This window comes from Nomascus leucogenys, chromosome 9 (genome assembly GCF_006542625.1).
Source record: "Nomascus leucogenys isolate Asia chromosome 9, Asia_NLE_v1, whole genome shotgun sequence".
Classification (NCBI taxonomy): Eukaryota; Metazoa; Chordata; class Mammalia; order Primates; family Hylobatidae; genus Nomascus; species Nomascus leucogenys.
The window spans coordinates 81,544,955-81,567,216 of NC_044389.1; the positions used below are offsets into that span (position 1 = coordinate 81,544,955).

A 22,262-nucleotide genomic window follows, 5' to 3' on the forward strand; every position below is an offset into this window, starting at 1 on the left:
TGTACTTGAAAAACTAGCAATGGAAAGGGCGTGTGATAGGATTTTGATTAAAAACACCGAGCATCAAAGGAGATCAGCGAGTGAGAACAGCTTTGTGGCTGCAAAGATCTGAAAAAGAGGTGGGTCTGAAATGGAATCTAGAAAGGATTCACTGAAGCAAAGGAAAGGAGGAAAGGGATGAGGAGAGAGAAAAGAACTGATACAGGGAATTGCATGAGAAAGGCCAACAACCTGTGGGGTGCATTTTAGTCCCACAATGCCAACAAAGAAAGCATTTACAGATAGTGTCTGGCTTCCATTTCTAATGAGAGAGAATCTTAAATAAGCAAGAATATAGGTTTCTACTTTGAGGTATTAATTACTATCGTTTCAGCCAAAACTTTCAAAGATGTTTATCTTCTCTCAGAATTCAATAAGTGGTAAATCATTTTAAAGAAAACTGATAGGTTTCAGAAATTACTCCAAGGTGAAAGCTAGTCTTTATCACTCTGATCTAAATTATTATGTATCTTACCTGTTTTTTTTCCTTCAACTTTTATTTTAAGTTCTGGTCCAAGGTGAAAGCTAGTCTTTATTACTCTGATCTAAATTATTATCTATCTGATCCTTTTTTTTTCCCTTCAACTTTTAAGTTCTGGGGTACGTGTGCAGGATGTGCAGGTTTGTTACATAGGTAAACGTGTGCCATGATGGTTTGCTGCACAGATCAACCCATCACTTAGGTATTAAGACCAGCATCCATTAGCTATTCTTCCTGATGCTCTCCCTCCTGCCCCCCCGGACAGGCCCCAGCGTGTGTTGTTCCCCATGATGTGTCCACGTATTCTCATAGTTCAGCTCCCACTTATAAGTGAATACATGTGATGATTGTTTTTCTGTTCCTGCGTTATTTGCTGAGGTTAATGGCTTCCAGCTCCATCCATATCCCTGCAAAGGACATGATCTCATTCCTTTTTATGGCTGCACAGTATCCCTTGGTGTATATGTGCCACATTTTCTTTATCCAGTCTATCACTGATGGGCATTTAGGTTCTATCTTGTCCTTTTAAACTGTTCATTGTAACATCTTGAGTATAATAATTTGAAACCTTCCATTTTGCTATTTTTATATAAATCTTTTTATCTGTTAAATCTTATAACTATAAATATTTACTTACTACATTATTTTATAGGTACCTCAATTTTTGTAACTTTTAATTGACTATTGAAAATAGCATTAATTAGTGCCAGTTACAGATCAATAGCATTAATTAGTGCCAATTACAGAACATTAAACTCAACATTCTGTGTTGTAAAAATTATGAAAGATCACTGATCATTAGAGAAATGCAAACCCAAACCACAATGAGATACCATCTTATGCCAATCAGAATGGTGATTATTAAAAAGTCAAGGAACAACAGAGGCTGGTGAGGTTGCAGAGAAAAAGGAATGCTTTTACACTGTTGGTGGGAATGTAAATTAGTTCAACCACTGTGGAAGACAGGGTGGTGATTCCTCAAAGATCTAGAGGCAAAAATACCATTTGACCCAGCAATCCCATTACCAAGTATATCTCCAAAGGAATATAAATTATTCTATTATAAAGATACATGCACATGTATATTCATTGCAGCACCATTCACAATAGCAAAGACACGGAATCAAATGAAATGCCCATCAATGATAGATTGGATAAAGAAAATGTGGTACATATATGCTATGGAATACTATGCAGCCATGAAAAGGAATGAGATCATGTCCTTTGCAGGGACATGGATGGAGCTGTAAGCCCTTATCCTCAGCAAACTAATGCAGGAACAGAAAAACAAATACCGTGTGTTCTCATTTATAAATGGGAGCTGAACAATGAGAATACATGGACACATGGTGGGAAACAACACACTGGGGCCTGTTGAGGGGGGTGGGGGGAGGCAGAGCATCAGGAAGAATAGCTAATGGATGCTGGGCCTCATACCTAAATGATGGGTTGATCTCTGCAGGAAACCACCATGGCACACATTTACCTATGTAACAAACCTGCACATCCTGCACAGGTTGTACATCTGTGTACACAGATTGTACATCTTACCTATGTAACAAACCTGCACATCCTGCACATCTGTACCCCAGACCTTAAAAGTTGAAGAAAAAAAATTATCAAAGATGAAAGGGCAGTTATTTTATAGAGATAGAAACTTGAGAGAGTAGATATGCTTTTATTCTTTTTAAAATATTCACTTAAATAGATTCTGATATCTCCTTCCATGTGGTTGCAGTTAATGATAGAGTGGGGCTAAGAGAAAAGAAATTAACAGATGTTAAAAAGAAAATTATTTAGCAACTTATTTTTAAAAAGTAGCTTGTGGCTTATTGGAACACAAATTATATAATAATGTTTTATGTATATATGTGTATTTATTAATATATATATACACACATGATCACAATTACTATATATTTCATATAGTGTGTATATATATAGTGTATATATGTACACATATATGTGAAATATAGTGATTTTTTCCAGTAAAAATCTTATTATTTTGGGAAATCTTTTTCTTTTCTTTATTTTTATTTAAAAATTTTTTTATTTTAATTTTTGTGGGTATTAGGTGTATATATTTATGGGGTACATGAGATGTTTTGATATAGGCATGCAATGTGTAACAATCACATCATGTAATATGGGGTGTCCATCCCCTCAAGCATTTATTTGTGTTACGAACAATCCATTATGCTCTTTTAGTCATATTAAAATGTACAATTAAATTACTGTTGACTATAGTCTCCCTGTTGTGCTATCAAATACCAGGTCTTATTCATTCTTTTTAAAAATTTACAACTTTTATTAAGTTCCAGGGTACATGTGCAGGATGTGCAGGTTTGTTACATAGGTAAACATGTACCATGGTGCTTTGCTGCACAGATTATCTCATCACCCAGGTATGAAGCCCAGCATCCATTAGCTATTCTTCCTGATGTTCTCCGTCTGCTGACTCCCTGCCCTCAACAGGCCTCAGTGTGTGTTGTTCCCCATCATGTGTCCATGTGTTCTCATCATTTAGCTCCCAGAAAATTTTCAACATAGACGAAAGTGGAGAGAAAAGTATAATGAAACTCCATGTATTCATTACCCAGTCTAAAAAAATTATAAACATATGGCCAATCTAGTTTTATTTATTATCTCTTCATTCCCCACTTTCAACTTCCCAGAACTAATTTTAAACAATTTCTAAATATGATATGATTCTATTCATAAACACTAGTTATTATTATTAACATAGGGAATATTCATATATATAACAGGTCCAAAGGCTGTAATATTTAAAGCTCTTTTATGTTCCCATATTAAATGTAAATATTTGTTTAAACTCATGGCTTTCCTTGGTTCATCAAATCAGGTAATAAATTAACCAGACAGGTTCGCATTCAATCAGGTAGTATTCCAAATTGATCCTGGCATCTTCAAAAGATCAGGATTGTTCGGATGCTGTTAATAACAACAAAACATTAATAAGTATAATTTTCATGATAAATTTAACCAAAGCTCACAAATAAGTTTTGCCTTTTCATTTCAGAATCTGGTCTTCCTTTATAGACATCCACTTTATTAAGCCTAATTTCTTTTATCCCATCATTCTCTTCCATTCATGGTATTAATAATATTTTATATGTGTGCTAGTAAACTTGGCGAGAATTGAGGACCCTCACTCACCTTAGGCAGCGTCCTTGTTACTCAATGGTGCTGTTGAGGAGAATTAGAATGTACCAAGGAGGGAGTCAGGTTTTTGTCTTGGAATAGTCACTGTTCCTGGATCTTCTATAGCTGAGGGCAAAGTTGGGCATCGAAGGAGGGAGTGGGCATCAAAGTTGGTGTGTTGGGATGCTTTTTGAGAACCCAGATATTCTTATTCCTGAATAACTCCAACATGTAGACACAAAGAGGGGTATAAGCCTCAAGGACAGAGCAGTCCTTATTTCAGACATTACTGCTGGAACTGTGGAACCCCTGCTATCAGCAGGGTGCTATGCATAAATGTTTTCTTCACCCAGGACTGGAAGACACCCCTACCTGTGGAAGGAGAATCTCTGTGTCCTTTCCTCACTCTGGGGCAGGATCACTACACCTCAACAGGCTAGTCAGTCATTGTATCTCATCCCCTTCCCCCCACTTCCTTGCTTCTTTGCAGTTGGGTGGTAGGAGGGCCTGCCCTCTATTGTGCTTCCTGTGCCCATATGGTGGACACACCTGATGAGGCCCAACCTCTGCCTTCCCCATTGCCACCTTCCCATCTGTGTGGGCAGTCAGGTGGTATTCTCAGTTGGCCAGAGAAGGAGCAGGAGGCCTCACTCTGGTGTCTACCCCTAGGCTGATTACCAGGGAAGCCTCCTTGGAGAATGTGGGAGACTTGCCCATAAAGCAATGCAGCATTTTCCACCTGGCTGCCACTTAGCATTCCTTATGGGTAGATTTCATAATTGAGAATTCTAGGAGGAAAGGTTTGTGTTAGAGGATATGAGTACAAGGGTGTGAGGCTCAAACTCCACTCCAACCTCTATCTCCTAACTTGAGGAGTATTCCTTATGGGGATATTGAGATTGTATGATATATTGCAGGGCTTATATACTAAGTTTACATGGTGTAGCTTAAAAAATAATGCTTGTGTTTTCTTTTTATTGAACTTCCTTTTGATATGTTGTGACTGACACGTTTGCAAATTGGGGAGTTCATGTCAGTGGGGATATTTCCTCAGGTTTCTTCCCCAAGAAGTAGTCTGGGTCCTCACACCACGAAACTATCTTCTTCTGCAACATTTATTCCCTGCTTCAAATCCCAGTTATTTTAATTTTACTTTAGCCTTTTCCTCCTCTCTTTTGTTGTATCTTCTCTTTTCATTTCTTCTTGGTCCTGCATCTCCTCTATGTAACATTGTTCCTAATGTTTTTGACCTTTGTTTCTATTGATCAAGGCTGTGCTTGAACGTTTTACCTAGAATCATTGATCCTAGTCTTACTAATCCCCCAACCCCTAAGAATCTTCCAGGTGGAACATTTCTATACATCAGTTCCTGGGGCCCCTGACATGGGAGCACTGTATAACTAAGATAGTGGATCAGAAGCTATCTTATAGGAACTCCATGACAAAGCAAGAGAATGAGACATTTGGGGCATCCTTTACATGTCTGATCCTTGCCACATAGCCATGGTTTTCACCCCATTCTGATTGTGAAGGGTCTGGGGTAGGCACTCTGTGTCAAACTGCAGAACACCACGGTGCTAAACTCAGGGGTACACTGTACCGGAGGGATCTAACATTATACTATACAGAAACCTCTCTAGGGAGCAGCCCCAACTGAGTTAATGGTTTGTGAAATGGAAATTGTGTCAATTTATACCACCATTCTATATTATAACAACAGTGTACAGATGTGTATTATTGAAATGGAAGCTTTTTCCCTCTGAAATGGCCACTATTTAATCTTTTAAGCACATCTAGTATCTGGGATGTGGAAAATGTCAGAAAAAACAAGCTGGTTAGTTCTTAACATCAAAAAAAAGTAGAATCATTTAAATGTTTTTTAAATCATTCAGTCATCTATTAGTAATGTACCTTTTTCCTTGGTTCATTAGGTCAAATGCCTCACTGATTTTGTCAAAAGGCAGGGTATGGGTCACCAATGCATCCAGATTGAATTTCTTATTCTTATAGTCAGTGACCAGCTTTGGGATAGAATCCACACTTTTCCAACCTGTAATGTGGACAAAATGCAAAATAAAGACATGGCACTTGACACGAAGTAGTTTAATCAGCATTTGCTGAACGAATGAAATTATTAAATCAGATTTGGTTTGCTTCAAATAGATTAAACTCCTTCCATCTTTAATTTTCTGTACTTATATCTATTTTAAAGATTTTCTTTATAAGAAAAATTTAAGATTATTTTCCACTCTAAGAAATTATCTTAATTAGGTCAATGTTTATTTTTTGCTCCTGCATGTTGGTTCATTCAAATGCAAATTAAATTTCAATTTGCAAATTATAATTACCTTTTTATATAAATTACTTATAAGTAATTAATAGTTTTTATGTAGTATTTGGATATGCTCTAGGGATTCAATGGTTGAATAAATTATTTTTATTTCCTTTCAATAATCTTCACTCTAAGAATTTCAGAACTACTAGGAAAAAAATTTAAAGCTATGAAGAAAAAAAAAACTGACCACCAAAGAATGTTCCATTTATAGTACGGCCGATTATTAGCTCCTCTGGAAAAATAGTCAATCCTTTGCTACCAGCAGCTACTCCAATGAAAGTACATGATCCCCAGCCTGCGGTTGTACAGTCCAGGGCTGCTTTCTGTGATCGAACACAAAAGACTACTTGAGTCAGTGGAAAAGTAGAATATGAACTTCAGTGTGGGAATGTACAATGCTTTAGAAAAAAATTAATCCAACTCTGCTTGGTAGATAATGGGATTCAAGCTAATGACATCATACTATCATTGTAGATTGAGCCTTGAGGGTCCAGTGTTCCATTACAAATGGCATGTTCAGCACCGTCCGGGTGCAGGTGACTCATGCCTGTAATCCTAGAACTTTGGGTGGCCAACGTGGGTGGATCACTTGAGGCCAGGAGTTCAAGACCAGCCTCGCCGACATGGCAAAACCCCGTCTCTACTAAAAATACAAAAATTAGCTGGGTGTGGTGGTGCCTGCCTGTAGTCCCAGCTACTCGGGAAGCTGAGGCTGGAGAATTGCCTGAACCCGGGAGGAGGAGGTTGCAGTGAGCCGAGACCACACCACTGCACTCCAGCCTGGGTGACAGAGTGAGACTCTGTCTCAAAAAAAAAAAAAAGTATTAGTAAAATAAAAATAAAGATGTCTAAAAAATCAGCATACATTTGTGTGTAAGTAAATAAGTTTTATATTTGCTTCTGCTAAATGTTTAAAGTGTCAGGGTTTGGCTCAAAGGTGGTGAGACTGTAAACACCCAGCCAAATCTATCGTTGTGTGACTTTTTTTTTTTTTTTGACAAATAAGACTAATTTAAAATTGTTAGGTCAATAACAGCAACTGAATCACCTAATTTATCAGCAAAATACCTATGTGTTTAACCTTACGGTTCTTACTTAGGTTTTCACCTAATGTTTAGACTTTAAAAATAGTTAACAAGGGCCAGGCATGGTGGCTCATGCCTGTAATCCCAGCACTTTGGGAGGCCGAGGCAGGTGGATCACTTGAGATCAGGAGTTCAAGACCAGCCTGGCCAACATGGAGAAACCCCGTCTCTACTAAAAATACAAAAAAGTAGCCAGGCATGGCAGCGTGTGCCTGAAGTCCCAGCTACTCAGGAGTCTGAGGAAGGAAAATTGCTTGAGCCCAGGAGGTGGAGGTTGCAGTGAGTCAAAATCATGCCACTGCACTCCACCAGGTGACAGAGTGAGACTCCATCTCAAAAAAAAAGTTAACAAGGAAATAACTTTAAATAATGGCTAGTTCTGCATAATATCTCAGTTATCAAAAGTTATCTAGATAACTATTAAAAATGAAAAAGTATATGTAAATGAAATAAATGCTTATAAGTGGACTTTTTGTGTAATATAAAATCTGAAAATTATTTTAAATTAAATAATAAATGCTGGATATGTGAGTCATTTCCAATTAAAAAATTATGATATAGGAAAACATGTTTCTAAAATTGTGAAATGATTTCATCTATAAAATGCTTACATCTAACAGTTCAGGATTTCTTGCTTTCTAAGTTTTCATGAAAATTTAAGGTTACTAGGAATAAGAATTCTAATTCATATATAAATATATAATTGTATTATCTTTTTTTTTTGAGGCAGTCTCACTCTGTTGCCCAGGCTACAGTGCAGTGGCGTGATCATAGCTCACTGCAGCCTCAACTTCCTGGGCTTAAGTTATTTTCTCACCTTACCCTCCCAAGTAGCTGGTACTATAGGCATGTGCCACTACACCTGACTAATTTTTGTATTTTTAGTAGAGGTGGGTTTTTGCCATGTTGCCCAGGCTGCTCTCGAACTCCTGGGCTCAAGCAGTCTGCCCACCTCAGCCTCCCAAAGTGCTGGAATTACAGGTGTGACCCACTGTGCCTGGCCTGTATTCTTATTAAAGAATAATTGTATATAATTTGGAGATTATTTTAAAGTTATTTAGTTAAAAAGATAAAAAAAAAGTAAGTAGGGGAGAGAAATATAAAGTTACAAATATAAAAATGTATTTTTAGTAAGAGTTATTAAAAAAGAATAATTTCATATAAAAAAGAATCTTATGGTAAAATCTTGTCCTAAAATAAAATGACTAATTATTTAAAAAGAAAAAATTAGGATAAGTCAAAAGTCCAAGCATGTCATAGATCATCTGTGTAAGTCATAATAAGGTTCATGAAGAGGAATTTATAAAAAAATTTTGTATGTGATTAAATTTGCTATAATTAAAACAGGATTATTTAGAATAGTCTTTCTAAGATTATTCCTCTATGTTAAAACAAAGTCTCTTTACAGTATTGATTTGCTCTTAATAAAATTAAAAGAAACTTAACTTTTAGTTTTATAACCTGTTTCTTTTGAAAACTTCTCAAAATCATATGTCAGTTCAACTTTTGCTATGTCTCCCTGCTTTCAGCTTTGTCTCCCCTTGGACTGAGATAACTCTCTTCTTTATCTTTTTCATCAGCTATTATAAGTTTTTTTCCTCCAGTTCCAACTATTCTTATGACCTGATACTAAAATGTTTTATCTTAAAGGTCTAGGAGTGAATGTTTTCCTCCAGTACAACTTGATTCTGTATTCTTGGCTTTTCTTGATATGTTTAAATTTTTCAATGTAACCAAAAAATTTCTCATGCGGTTACTAAGAATTATGTATTCCCCTGCTGTACTCATAATCCTGAACACACTTTTCCCATGTCTGATGAAATTCAAGCACTTTTCCCATCAGGTTTATTGAAATGGGCTTCCCATAAGGAGAAGCAGTCACACTACCAGTTTTTCTTTCCATTTCTGGTAACTGACTTAAGAAACAACATTTTGCATTTTATCAAAATAATTCCCATGTTGTCTATATTAGGTTTTAAATTGCTTAAAAAAACAGGGTTAAGGTTTTTACATCCATACATCCTTATGTATTGCCTTTAAAGTCTTTTGATGATCTATTTGGCTAAATAAGTAACTATTGTTTTACAATGACCTATGGTCCTGTTTTAATCAAATGTTTTGAGGCCTTTAACATTTTTGACAAGTGCTTTCAAAGTTAAATTCTACATTGTCTCTGTCTTATTGCTGGGGCTTATCAAAGCTCTAAAAAATTAATCATTGCAAGGTTATAAAATCTTTCTATAGCTTCCAGTCAGGTCATAGACTCCAGTATCACTACATTCAGCTCCTTAAAAGGGTCCTTAGCAGGTGTTAGTAAATAATCCTTGTGCTGGTAAGCTACAGGGTGTTGACCCTTGGTTTAGAGGGTTAGAGGTCATTGAAACATAGAAACATAGCTGTTTCTAGCTATAGAAACTTTTGGTGGGAGAGTAGGTAACTCATCTTTTGGTGATTAAGTAAATCCTTCTCTTTCCATTTGGATTCTCTAACGTAATTCTGTTCCATAATTGAAAATGACTTTCATGGTATAATAAGTCAGCTTAATAATAGAAGTTTCTAACTTTTAGGTCAGTGGTTGTCAACTTGAGAAATTAATTTTTAAAATGTTGTCAGTGGGCCCCCAGCACACAAGAATATCCTGAGTTTGGCCCATTCATTGGTATTAAAAAAGCAACAAAACAATGAAAACCCCTCAGGAAATTCTAACATATAGCTAGTGTTGAGAATCTCTGTACCAGAAAAATAAGGTGAATAGGCTAAATTTTAGTGTTTGTAAAAAAAGGAGCCATGGGAAGAGGAGTGATGGATGTGGCATGCTGCAGACTGCAGGTACTAACATCAATTCAAAAGCAGGGCCTGAATCCTTGAACACAGGTGAGCAGTGCCAGATATGGAGCCCTTAATGCATGCATTTTCAATAATAGCTAATGTTTATTGCATGCTTAGTACCTGCCAGATCCTGTTTTCAGCAATTTGCATATATTATAATGAAACTGTTCAGAGAAGAATGACTGAGGAACAGCAGCCTGTGGCTCTCATCATAAGTGTTCCTTGGTCTCATTCTCTTCTGGGGAATACACCAGTCATGTAAGAACCAAGGGAGAAGAACCAGCACAAAATTTGTTTCTGGGAAGTATAGAATTTTATGCTTTATATCTTGCCTAGAGGAAGGCTTGGGAGCTAGGCGGAGTGAAGTTGTAAGTAAAAGGAATAACATCACAACTACTACATGGCTCTCACTAATGAAATAAGAATCTACAGGCACATAATTCAGTTGATGAATTCTTTGGTCATTTCATTAAAAACAAAAACAAACAAACAAACACAAAACAAAACTCCCAAAATCTGCTTAGTGTCTTTGAGTAAATACACATTAGGTGATTATTTGCTGATTCTCTGGAGAATAAGGCTGGGCACTCCAGTAAGGTAACTTTTCAGTATATTGCCTGTATGTTGTAGTTGGTTCTTTATCCCACTTTTTGGAGTAAAATAGACAGGCCGGCTTCATAGTGCAACCAGTGCAGTCACTGAGGGCACTGTAGCCTGTCCTGAGTCGAGAAGAAATCAGAATGATACAACATTGTAGTGTTCAGGATAAAAAGATGATTTAAATTTTGTGGTGTGTTTTTTTTGAAATATAGAAAATTTCAAATGTGTAATTTGGACCTAATTTTGCAGCCTATTTATTGAGATCTGATGGACAGAGCTGGGCTGTGTGCAGGTTGCTAGCCTCTCCCTGTTCTACTTTAATATGGGAGCGAATGTGTTGTAGCTGGTAGGAAACACCAGTCACCCTCTCTTATTTCCTCCTCTAAATCTGCCTTTTCTATATTTTTTTTTGGGGGGGAGGGCTCACTTCTCATAAAACACAATTCTTTTACAATGTTCATTTCTAAGTTTTCTCTTTTTTTGCTGCATTTCATATAGAAGAATGAACAAATATTAATAACATTAATATTAAGGGCTAATAGAAAGTTATTTACACATTAACAAACATTACTTACAATAGATTATTATATAATGTATATCTAAGTATTAACAAATGTTATTGTTTATATCATCTATAAATATGTTAATATTAAATATAACAACACATGCACATATTGTTTATTAATTTTAAATATTATATACTGTTATGGAAAAGATTTTCTACATTATTAAAAAATATTAATATTAATAACATGTATATAATGCATAAGATAGCTAAGCAAAATAGGCGTTTATTCCTATTTATGCACTGCAGTTAATTCATCCCTTTATATCTTTTGCTAAAGAATGCTGTCTAGTTAATGCACTTGTCATTTTATTTGATTTAATAGTCAAAAGGAACATTTCTCTAATTAAAAATGAAAAAACCCCTAAAATTGTCTCCAAGGAATAGGAATTGGAATTATCATAGAAAACAAAATTAGAAAGTATTATCTCCAGATAAATAATATTGAGCTTTTTAAAGGGATCTCAAAAGAAAAATCAACATCTACAAATAATGCTGGTATGGCTTCTTATCACAAGAGAAGACTGAACTCACCAAGATAGTACTGGCATTTGGGGGGACACATTCATGGGCATTGAAGGAAATGGAGTATAGCTGAGGGAATGGGAAATGATTTGTGGCTTATAGTTCTACTCCCCTGTCATCCATTTGAAAGTACTAAGGAGGAATGACTATAGTTACCACAATAAACATAACCCACTTTCCCCTATTATTTGACAGCCAAAGAATACATTGAAAATATGATCCAAGAAAAAAAATATACATACCATGGTTTCAGATCCACCTGCACAGTCAAGGGCAAAATCCACACCTCCCTTGGTCAATTCAATGATAACCTCCTGGATGGGTTTATGTAGGTCTCTAGGATTGAGGCAGTCAGTGGCTCCCAGGGCTTTAGCCTTCGCAAACTTCTCACTGTTGATGTCAATACCTATGATTCTGGAAGCTCCTGCGGCTTTACAACCCATTATAGCAGAAAGACCCACACCTCCTAGGCCAAAGACAGCACAAGTCGAACCAGGGGTGACCTGCAAGCAGGAAAATTATAAAGTAACTTCTAAAGCAGCCAGTCCCACTTTTTTTCTTTTAAGAGTCAAGAGGAAGTGGGGGCATGAACATATGAATTAAAGACAGCCTGCTATTAAACTTTATGATATAGCCAATGGAGGAAATCTGCCAATGTGAAAATGGATGCATTACTACCTAAATTTGGAGAATTAGTGTTCATTAAGATTATAAGAAAGAAACCCAAGTAAAAATAATTCCCTTGTTTTACTTTTTCCCTTCAGTGTTATCTGAACAAAATTTGAAAACCCACACATTCTGAAGGGTTTATTGCTTTCCTTTTAAAATTGGATCACTATTAATTTGACATCTATATTTTGAATAGGCCTCATTTGGTTGTATTAATATTACAGTGATTTACTTGATCACTCCAAATCACCAATATGGAATGAAGTCCAATTTGTTTTGCATGGCATGGAAGGATTTTTATTGTCTGACCTCTATTTACCTTCCAGCTTCATCCCCATAATATTCCCAGTACAAGAACTGCGAACAGATTGTTGCACTTTCTTCTCCTCATGCAGTAGTTGACGCTGCTCCCTCAGACTGATGTACTTTTCACCTTATTTTCTTTAATTAAAGTATAACCTATACTCCTAGGCCTGACTTCAAGGACATTCTCTCTATGAAACTTTTCTTGATTTTTCAATCAGAAATCAATGCCTGTCTTTTTGCTTTTCCTGTATCATATAATTTATAACCTGCCTTGATTGTGTGTGTATGTTTCTTTAAAAGACTAAATTTTTATGAAGGCAGAAACTTTTTAAATTCCACATTATTATGAAAGTCTTCTGTATATTGTCTTTAATAAATATTTGTTTCATTGCATTAAACGGAAATAATAGATAAGATGGTAAGAAAAGATGCTGTAACTGGAATATGTTATTCTACAGACGAGTATAGCGATAGAAAAATACTACATAGAGAGATATCTTTGATATCTCTCTAGTTCTAGATCAGATGCTTTGTAAGAGTCTCTAAATTCTAACATGGGATTCCAGGGACACATCTGGTCAACATTAGGGCTGCTGCCAGAGACCCTCCTTTGAAGCCACAAAGGGACATGACGAGTAGCAGAAATGAATTACTACTGATGGAGGGAGATAAATCTGTAGCATCAGGGAGAAGACAGGGGTGGTTGTGTGAAGAGGGAAGTGAGTTTCTGTCATTTTTGTTGCCCTTTGACTGAGTCAGCTGTCCTAGGATGAGCATTCATCCTTAGGAGACATGTTTAAACAGGCTGTATTTAAATCAGGGAAGATCTATAACCTAATATGTTAGTATAGTATAAGAACATATGCTGGGCCAATTATATGTAGGCTACTGGGCCAGATGTTTTACATATATAATATGATTCAATTATCCTCATAAGTATTTGTAGTAAATATTATTCTAGAGGGATTAAATAACTTGCCTAAAATCACAGAGGTAATAAATGACACAGCCATAGTTTGAAGATAACTAACTCTAGTTCATCTGTATCACACTGCCTCCTAGTAACTTTTGTTTTACACAAACTGGTGTTTAACCATTTACCTTGGCATTGTTGATTGCAGCCCCATAGCCAGTTGAAAACCCACATCCAAGCAGACAAACTCTCTCTAAATTTGCATCATCATCTATTTTGGCAAGATTGATATCTGACACCACAGTGTACTGAGAGAATGTACTGGTTCCAAAGAAATGGTAGACTGGTTTTCCTTTGCAGGTAAACCTGCTGGTTTTGTCTTCCATTAGTTGTTGATCACTAGCAGGACTTTTGAGATTACTAGAAAATTTAAAAAAAGAGAGGTACAAATAAAGAGAAGTTATAATAAATGGAACACTGATCATTTTCCTACAAAATATGTTGGGCATTATATATTTTCGATGACAATTTACAAGACAGAAAAATTAGGGAAACAACAAGACTTTTCACAAAATATAGTTTGTTGGATAACAGCAAATTTTAAAGATAACAGCAACAATTTTTTTTAAAGTGATAGGGTGTCATTTTGTCACTCAGGCTGGAGTGCAGGGAACAATTTTTTTTTTTTAGATGGAGTTTTTGCTCTTGTTGCCTAGGCTGGAGTGAAGTGGCACAATCTCCGTTCACCGCAACCTCCACCTCCCGAGTTCAAGCGATTTTCCTGCCTCAGCCTCCAGAGTAGCTGGGATTATAGGCATGCACCACCACGCCCGGCTAATTTTGTATTATTATTATTTTTTTTGAGACAGAGTCTTGCTCTGTCGCCCAGGCTGGAGTGCAGTGGCACGATCTCAGCTCAATGCAACCTCCGCCTCCCGGGTTCAAGCAACTCTCCTGCCTCAGCATCCCGAGTAGCTGGGACTACAGGCATGCACCACCAGGCCCGGCTAATTTTTGTATTTTTAGTAGAGATGAGGTTTCATCATGTTGGCCAGGCTGGTCTCGAACTCCTGAATTCGCTATCCACCCGCCTCGGCCTCCCAAAGTGCTGGGATTATAGGTGTGAGCCACCTCGCCTGGCCCTAATTTTGTATTTTTAGTAGAGATGGGGTTTCTCCGTGTTGGTCAGGCTGGTCTCGAACTCCTGACCTCAGGTGGCCTCCCAATGTGCTGGGATTACAGGCATGAGCCACCGCACCTGGCCAGGGAACAAACTTTTATTGAATGCTTTTGTGTACCAGAAATGCTTTTAAGGGCTTTACATGTATTAACGCTTAAAAATTTTTATTGTGGAAAATTCGAACATGTATAAAAGTAGAAGGAATAGCATAATGAACCCTTATGTGTCCATGTCCCAGCTCCAGTAAACATCAACTCATGGCCAGTCAGGTTTCATCTATTATTCCTCCACAATAACTGCTCCCTCCCCCACATTGGAATATTTTGAAGCAAATCCCAGATATCACAATTTCATCTGTAAAAACATTACCATGTATCTCTAAAGGATTATTTTAGGTCCACATTTTTGTTGTCTCTTAATTATCTTAAATTATAGATCCCTTCTCCCCCTCTTTTTCCCCTTGCAATTTATTTGTTGAAGAAATTGAATCATTTGTCCTATAGAGTTTTCCTCATTCTGGATTTTGCTCATAACATTCCTGTAATCTGGTTGAACATATTTCTCTATCCCTGTATCCCCTCATAAATTAGTATTTTTGATCGAAACACTTGATCTGATTCAGATTTTATACTTTTGTGGTAATACTTTGTAGGTGGTATTGTATATTTCATTTGGAATATCTAATTATCTCTCTTTTTATAACTTTTATTAGAAAGAATTTATTGGCATTGCCTAAATCCATTATTTCATTAAAGCTTTGCAAAAAGAATTAGTTCTTTGAATATCCAGAACAAATCTATGAAGCAGGCATTATTTTGCTCCTCGTTTTATAGATGAAAAAATTGCGGCACAGTAATAGATGTAAGAGTAGTACAGTTTTAGCTTCTTAAATAACTGCTTTCAATTAGTGTTAAGGATGAAAGGATCCTTCTGTAGTCTCAGTAAAGCAAAAACAAGATGATTAAGATTTTAGACTCCAGAGCCATACTGCCTGGGTTAAAAACCTGGCTCTAAGACTTATAACTATGTTGCCTTGGAGTAAATTTCTTTACTGTGACTTATTGTATCCCTCTCTCATCCCTGTAGAAGTAGCTATTATTCTGAATTTGTCATTTATTATTTCAGTGATTTATTTATGCTTTTACTACATATACAAATAACCATAAGAAAGTATAGTATTGTTTTTGTATGACACTTTACTAAATATTCCTTCAGCAATTTGCTTATTTCCCTTAACATTACATGTGTGAGATTATTTTATGTTAATACATGCAGCTCAAGTTTAGCCATTTTTATTGTTGTGTAGTAGTCCATTGTGCTACTACATAGCAGTTTTAAAATTCATTCTCTTTCTGATGGACATTTGTGCTGTTTTAAATTGCTTACTCTAATAAACTGTTGCAAAGAACATTCCAGCACATGTTTCTTTGTGTGCACTTGCAATAGTATCTTGTACACACCTAGGATTAGAATTAGTGGGTGGAAGGTTTGCACCTCTTCAAGGCCATTTAGGTAATGTCAATATGCTTTCCAAAATATTAATTCAAATTTATACTAATACTAACAATGTAGAGTGCTTACCTGATTTTTCCACACAAATTTGTGAGTGGACTCAGACAAAACTTGCATTTTCTACATAGAGGTGCATAAAGTGGAATTACTTTGTCACCTAGAAAGAAAGGCCATATGTTGGATGGTGCCTAAGATGTTACTTATAGCTTCTACCAGATAAATCAGTGGAAAACACCTTTTCTTTATAGTATACATTTTATATTCAGTGGAAAGTATAGGTGGCTACAATATTTCATTACCTTACAAGACTGCAGATTCCCCAAAGTATTGCATATATTGTATTTTTAAAAAAATTACTCTGCTAGGCAGTCAAGCAACAAATCTGTGTTGATATCAACAGATACAGAACTCTGGGACTTTGCTGTTATTGCGACTCTCTGCATCATGACTATTGTTTATTACATTTCCAAACACCATGTATGAAACATAACATCCTTAGATAATAGGAGAGGTAAACAATTATAGGCTAGGTATAAACTTTATATCATTGCCATGTTTCACCTTTAGATTCACTTTCAAATTCCACATTTTTCCACTTTTTAATAAATTCCAATTTAATAGTGACTTCTGTGCTTCGATGCCTGAGGTCTGATGATGATAATTCACATTCGTTCAACATTTAATACATACCACGCACCATTATAACTATTTACATGTATTATTTCAGAACTTAATTCTCAGAACAACTCTTTGAGATGAGCCCTATTTTTATTCACACTATAGAAAACAGAAATCTGAGCTGAATCACAGAAAAGTGACATAACTGGCCAAGATCACATAGCCAGTAAGTGGCAGAGCTGGGGGGCTAAAGAGATTATATTGGCCAGACTCCTTCATTGACACAAAATTTTGGGAAGCAATTTGTTTGTACAATCTTTTTTGGAATGGAAAGATACTAATATACCTCTAACTTTGGAGCATTCTCATTAAAAGAGAAAAGAGTGGCATGGTTCATCTGGCCTGCCAAATGAGGATTACATAGCCCATATTCCAGTATCTGGAGGATCCCTTGTAAAATGTGGAGTAAATAATTTCAGCTATTGGTGTGCTTCATTTAGGTATTATGTTTATCTTACAAACTTCCAAAAAGACACTTCAGCTAACATTGACATATATATAAAATATTTCTCACTAAAGCTACCTCTAAGTCCTCATTCTTTACATAGTTTGCTGTTAATATTAAAATAGTTTGCTTTTTTAAATAGAAGTTGTTATAACATGTCATTAAAAAAACCTTTTCTTTTACACCAGGTGCAGTGGCTCACATCTGTAATCCCAGTGCTTTGGGAGGCTGAGGTGGGCAGATCACCTGAGGTTGGAGTTCAAGACCAGCCTGGCCAACATGGTGAAACCCTGTCTCTACTAAAAATACAAAAACTAGCCAGATGTGGTGGCTCATGCCTGTAATCCCAGCTATCTGGAGGCTGAGGCACAAGATTTGTGTGAGCTCGGGAGGTGGAGGTTGCAGTGAGCCAAGATCGTGCCACAGCACTCCAGCCTGGGCAACAGAGTGAGACTCTGTTTCAAAAAAAAAAAAGTCTGGGCAAGGTGGCTCATGCCTGTAATCCCAGCACTTTGGGAGGCAGAGGTGGGTGGATCACCTGAGGTCAGGAGTTCGAGACCAGCCTAGCCAACATGGTGAAACCCTGTCTCTACTGAAAATACAAAATTAGCCGGGTGTGGTGGTGCATGCCTGTAATCCCAGCTACTCGGGAGGCTGAGGCAGGAGAATCGCTTGAACCCAGGAGGTGGAGGTTGCAGTGAGCTGAGATCGTGCCACTGCATTCCAGCCTGGGTGACAGAGCAAGGCTCCATCTCAAAAAAAAAAAAAAAAGGAAAAACAACACCTTTAATTTTAGATTTAGGGGTACACGTGCAGGTTTGCTATATAGGTAAACTTGTGTCATGGAAGTTTGGTGTACAGATAATTTTGTCACCCGGGTACTAAACATAGTACCCAATAGTTATTTTTCTGAGCCTCTCCTCCCTCTATCCTTCATCCTTAAGTAGGTCCCAGTGTGCCTGTCATTGCCCCATTTGTGTCCATGTATTCTCATTATTTAGCTCCTACTTATAAGTAAGAACATTCAGTATTTGGTTTTCTGTTCCTACAATAGTTTGCTAAGGATAATGGCTGACAGCTTCATCTATATTTCTGCAAAGGACATGATCTTGTTCTTTTATAAGGTGTCATTTGTTAAACATGGAAGTTTCAGTTAGAGCTAACCTTGTAACTTTGCTTCATAGGACAATTTCTCAGTGCTATATGTAAATAAAGTGATCACATTTCCCAGATTTTATTAGACAGTTCTGATTTCAAATATTCTGTCCTATTGCTAGACTGTGATAAATTGTGTCTCTCAGTTTTACTTTGGAAAAGATGGTCCCCTTTTGTAAATAGAGATCAATTATAGCATGCCAAACCAGGACTCTATCAAGAATTATCTCTGAAATATTGTGACATTTCCATTTTTTTCTGAATAAAATAAAATACCTGGTTTGACGTTGGTCACTCCTGGCCCAATACTTTCCACAATCCCTGCAGCCTCATGGCCAACGATCACTGGGAAAGCTAGGCCCTCAAATTTAGAATCGATAACAGTGGCATCAGTATGGCACAGGGAAGTAGCAATGACCTACAAGGCAATCACAGACTTGAATTGTGTTTCTGCAACTATATTATTGGGATGAATGTTACATAAAATATTAGGCTTGATATCATTTTAAAACTTTATAAGACTTCTAGAACTCAATAAAAGAATCACCTTTTGAAAAAAAGAACCAGTAAAAATATACTAGGTTAGATTCTTTTCCTCTTATAATGCATCTTTGTTTTCTACCTTTTGCTGTCTTCAGAAAATCATAAAAGAGATAGGATTGGCAATTATTGCCTCCAGGAGAGGAAAAAATAAAAGGTAATAGGGCTTATTGAAATGAAGTTGAGGTAATACACCTTTTATAGTTGAGAGAACAATATCAAATCAAGGATTGTCTGAATTAATTACCAATGTATACCTATATTCTTCTTTAAGGTTCTGTCAATGAGGATGTCCCATTCACTCTCATGTACAGTATCTTAATGTGGGGGTCCTCAGGGAAAATATAACCCGGTCAGTTTGGGAAAAATGGGGAAATTGTCCAAACTTGCCATCGGTGATCTCACTCCATTCCATGCACTCTCTTCTCCCTGTGACCTACTCCTGTCCCTTCCTCTGGATACCCAGGACCCTTCAGCTGCCTAGGGCAGCACGTTGGGTTTTTCCTTCTGTCCTGTTTTCGATCAAATTCTCTATCTTCCTTTTAATAACACTTTCAAATAATTAGCAATTGGAAAGCAAAAAGAAAACTAACTAATTCAAATCCAAAGTGAATTCCTTTGTCTGATTCTTAGGGTAAATGATTAATGTTAAGATCAATTAAATTTTAGCCCATTATTCGAAAATTACTGAAATAATGGATGATTTATTCCTTTTTGGGATAATGCCTATTTTTGACTGAACCTAAAAATACAACTTCCCTGTACTAGAAACTCCAAGGCCTCTGAATCATAGCACAGAGGATTGACCTGACAGAAGCCAGGTCTCCACTTGGGGCCCTGTCTGTTCCCACCCAAGGAAAGTCTCCGCTTACCTGAATGCGAACTTCATGAGCCTTGGGGGGAGCTACTTCAACCTCTTCAATGCAAAGGGGCTTGCCTGCTTCCCAGGCGATGGCTGCTTTGCATTTAATAACCTGAAAGAGAGAAAGAAAAGGAAGAAGGAGATAGAGATAGAGATTTTGACAGGGTTGGGGGTGGGAGAGAGGAGATCATGAGAAAAAATTAGAATATATTGATACTGTAATTTCATGACAAAGAGTTAAAGAGTTTGTAGCTGGATCTTATAGATATTATTTTAAAGACGAGATCTTAAAGAAAAATAAGAAGTTAAATTCTACATTATAGTCATTACATTTTTTATTCCTTGAAAAAAATAACAGGTATATTAAAGTTTACCTTGATATAATGCCTCAAGTTTTTCCCTCTATAACAGAGAGGATAGATTTTATAGAGTTTGAGTAAGGTAGATGGCCTATAAAAATCTAGTGAGTGAACTGTTTGAAATCAGCTCTGAATTACCTAAGTCATAATTGCTGGAGAATAGATGTGTTTTACATCTTTGCAACTCAAAGTGTGGTCCTCGGACAAGCATTTATTCACATCACTTGGGAATTTGTTAGAGATGAAAGCCCTGCCTCAAATCCACTAAATCCAAATCTGCATTTGAACAATATCCCCAGAGAATTCATTAAAAGTCTGAGAAATGAGGCTTAGATCATTACTAAATTTATCTGTAGGATATAAGTTAAATAAAAATTTCACCTAATTGTAAGAATTTGGGTAAAGATGAATGAACAGATATTAAGTATTTAGGATTCTATAATCCCAATTTTTTCTAGCCTCAAATTTTATTTTTAATTTCAAATATAAGCAACATTGAAAGAAAGTAGAAAGAAACAAACCTATAATCTTCTGTTCTAACACTACTATGCTTACATTTGGTATACTTTTCCTAAAGTCTTTGACCACATGAATATCTATTTCTCAATAGTTACGTAATTTTGAATTATGTTTTTGAATATTATTTATTTTGTTTCAAATGAAGTATATATTAATTGCAGGAAGTTTCAAAATGCCAAGGCCTATCAAGTTTTTAAAGACAAAAAATATAAGATTCATCTGTAAGCTCATCACCCACTTTATGCTTTTGATGCAAATTCTTTGAGTATCCCCAAATAAGATACATTGTCCATAGTATTTTGTAATATACTTTTCCTACTATTAATATAAGTGAATATTTTCCCATATGTTCCTGCAACATTATTTGTAACATATGCATATTCTATTTTATGGTTACAGCACAGTTACTTAAATCTCTCTTCTTTTGACCATTTAAATAATATTAATATTAACTGAACACCCTTGTAGTAAATATTTTGGCAATCCACAGTTAATTTCCCTAGAATAAATTCCTGGTGTAGGGGCCACTCATATCCTTTTGCTCAACTGTAAGTCACTGCTTCCTGAGTTCCTGAAGGAAGCTTCTTTTAGCCAAACATACAAAGACACAGAAAAGCACAAACTGAACAAAGATACAGCTTATTTGCTTACTTTGCCCTTCGTGCCCATTTTTCTCTGGGAAACTGTGTTGGAAGTTTCTGAGTTCAGGAGGCTTCCACTCCTACCCAGGGAGTTCTGTGTCCTATAATGAGCTGTCTTTGAATAAATACCATTCACGTGGCTTAATTCTCCAATCACTTTCTTTCCTTCTTTATTGCTGTAATTCACAGCCCCGCCGGCCTCTTACCACATCATTTGTACTATTGGACTTCAGCTGCAAACCCCATTGCTCCCAGTGAGCTCCAAGATTTTTTGAATTCTTTTTTCTTTTGTTGAAAAATATAAAATAATAGAGAAAAGCCCATTAAACATATAAAGATGAATTAGCAAATAATTATGAAGTAAAGGAAATTTCTACTCCTTAGAATTGCCCATTTAACTTACCTATTCTTCTCCTTTACAACTCTGATAATCACTTCCTTGCATATTTAGTGGTTTACTACCTATTTAAGCTTCTCTATCCAATAGTTTAATCTAGCAAAGCCTTTTTATGAATGGAATCATAGTGTATGTATTGTTTCATGTCTTTTTTCTCCCCTCTACTCTATGTAAGAATCATTCACATTGCCTGTGGCTGTGGCTTATTTTCATTACTCAGTTCATTCATGAACTGAACATAATTTATTCATCCATTTTCCTTTTTGCTGTTTTTTTCCCTCTTTGCCTATGATGAATTAGTGGTTACATACAAATTCTTTTCATGTACTTGGTTGCACATATGCTTGAGTTGCCTTAAAGAAAATTCAGAACTGATATTCAGCCAGTACCCACTATGAAGGCCATGCCAATTATCAAAATATTGAAATATTTTTATTCAGCTTAGTAAAAAGTCACTATCCCAAA

General features: G+C 36.3%; 1 protein-coding gene across 2 annotated transcripts; it reads right to left on the minus strand.

Annotated features, from left to right (window-relative positions):
• Positions 1-3,141: 3,141 nt before the first annotated feature.
• Positions 3,142-21,493, minus strand: ADH4 (alcohol dehydrogenase 4 (class II), pi polypeptide). 2 transcript variants are annotated; one of them, XM_003257510.3, is made up of 9 exons: positions 21,411-21,493; positions 19,892-19,993; positions 18,756-18,897; positions 16,271-16,358; positions 13,698-13,929; positions 11,864-12,124; positions 6,205-6,340; positions 5,594-5,732; positions 3,142-3,472 (listed from the first exon to the last, which is right to left on the minus strand). In XM_003257510.3, exons 1-9 carry the CDS (start codon positions 21,426-21,428, stop codon positions 3,448-3,450), a joined length of 1,143 nt encoding a protein of 380 aa, XP_003257558.2. In that variant the 5' UTR covers positions 21,429-21,493; the 3' UTR covers positions 3,142-3,447. The 2 variants fall into 2 exon arrangements, with proteins under 2 accessions (XP_003257558.2, XP_012354888.2); XM_012499434.2 differs by lacking the exon at positions 21,411-21,493 and adding an exon at positions 20,387-20,531 and having other exon boundaries at positions 3,448-3,472; positions 19,892-20,003.
• Between the last annotated feature and the right edge of the window lie 769 nt (positions 21,494-22,262).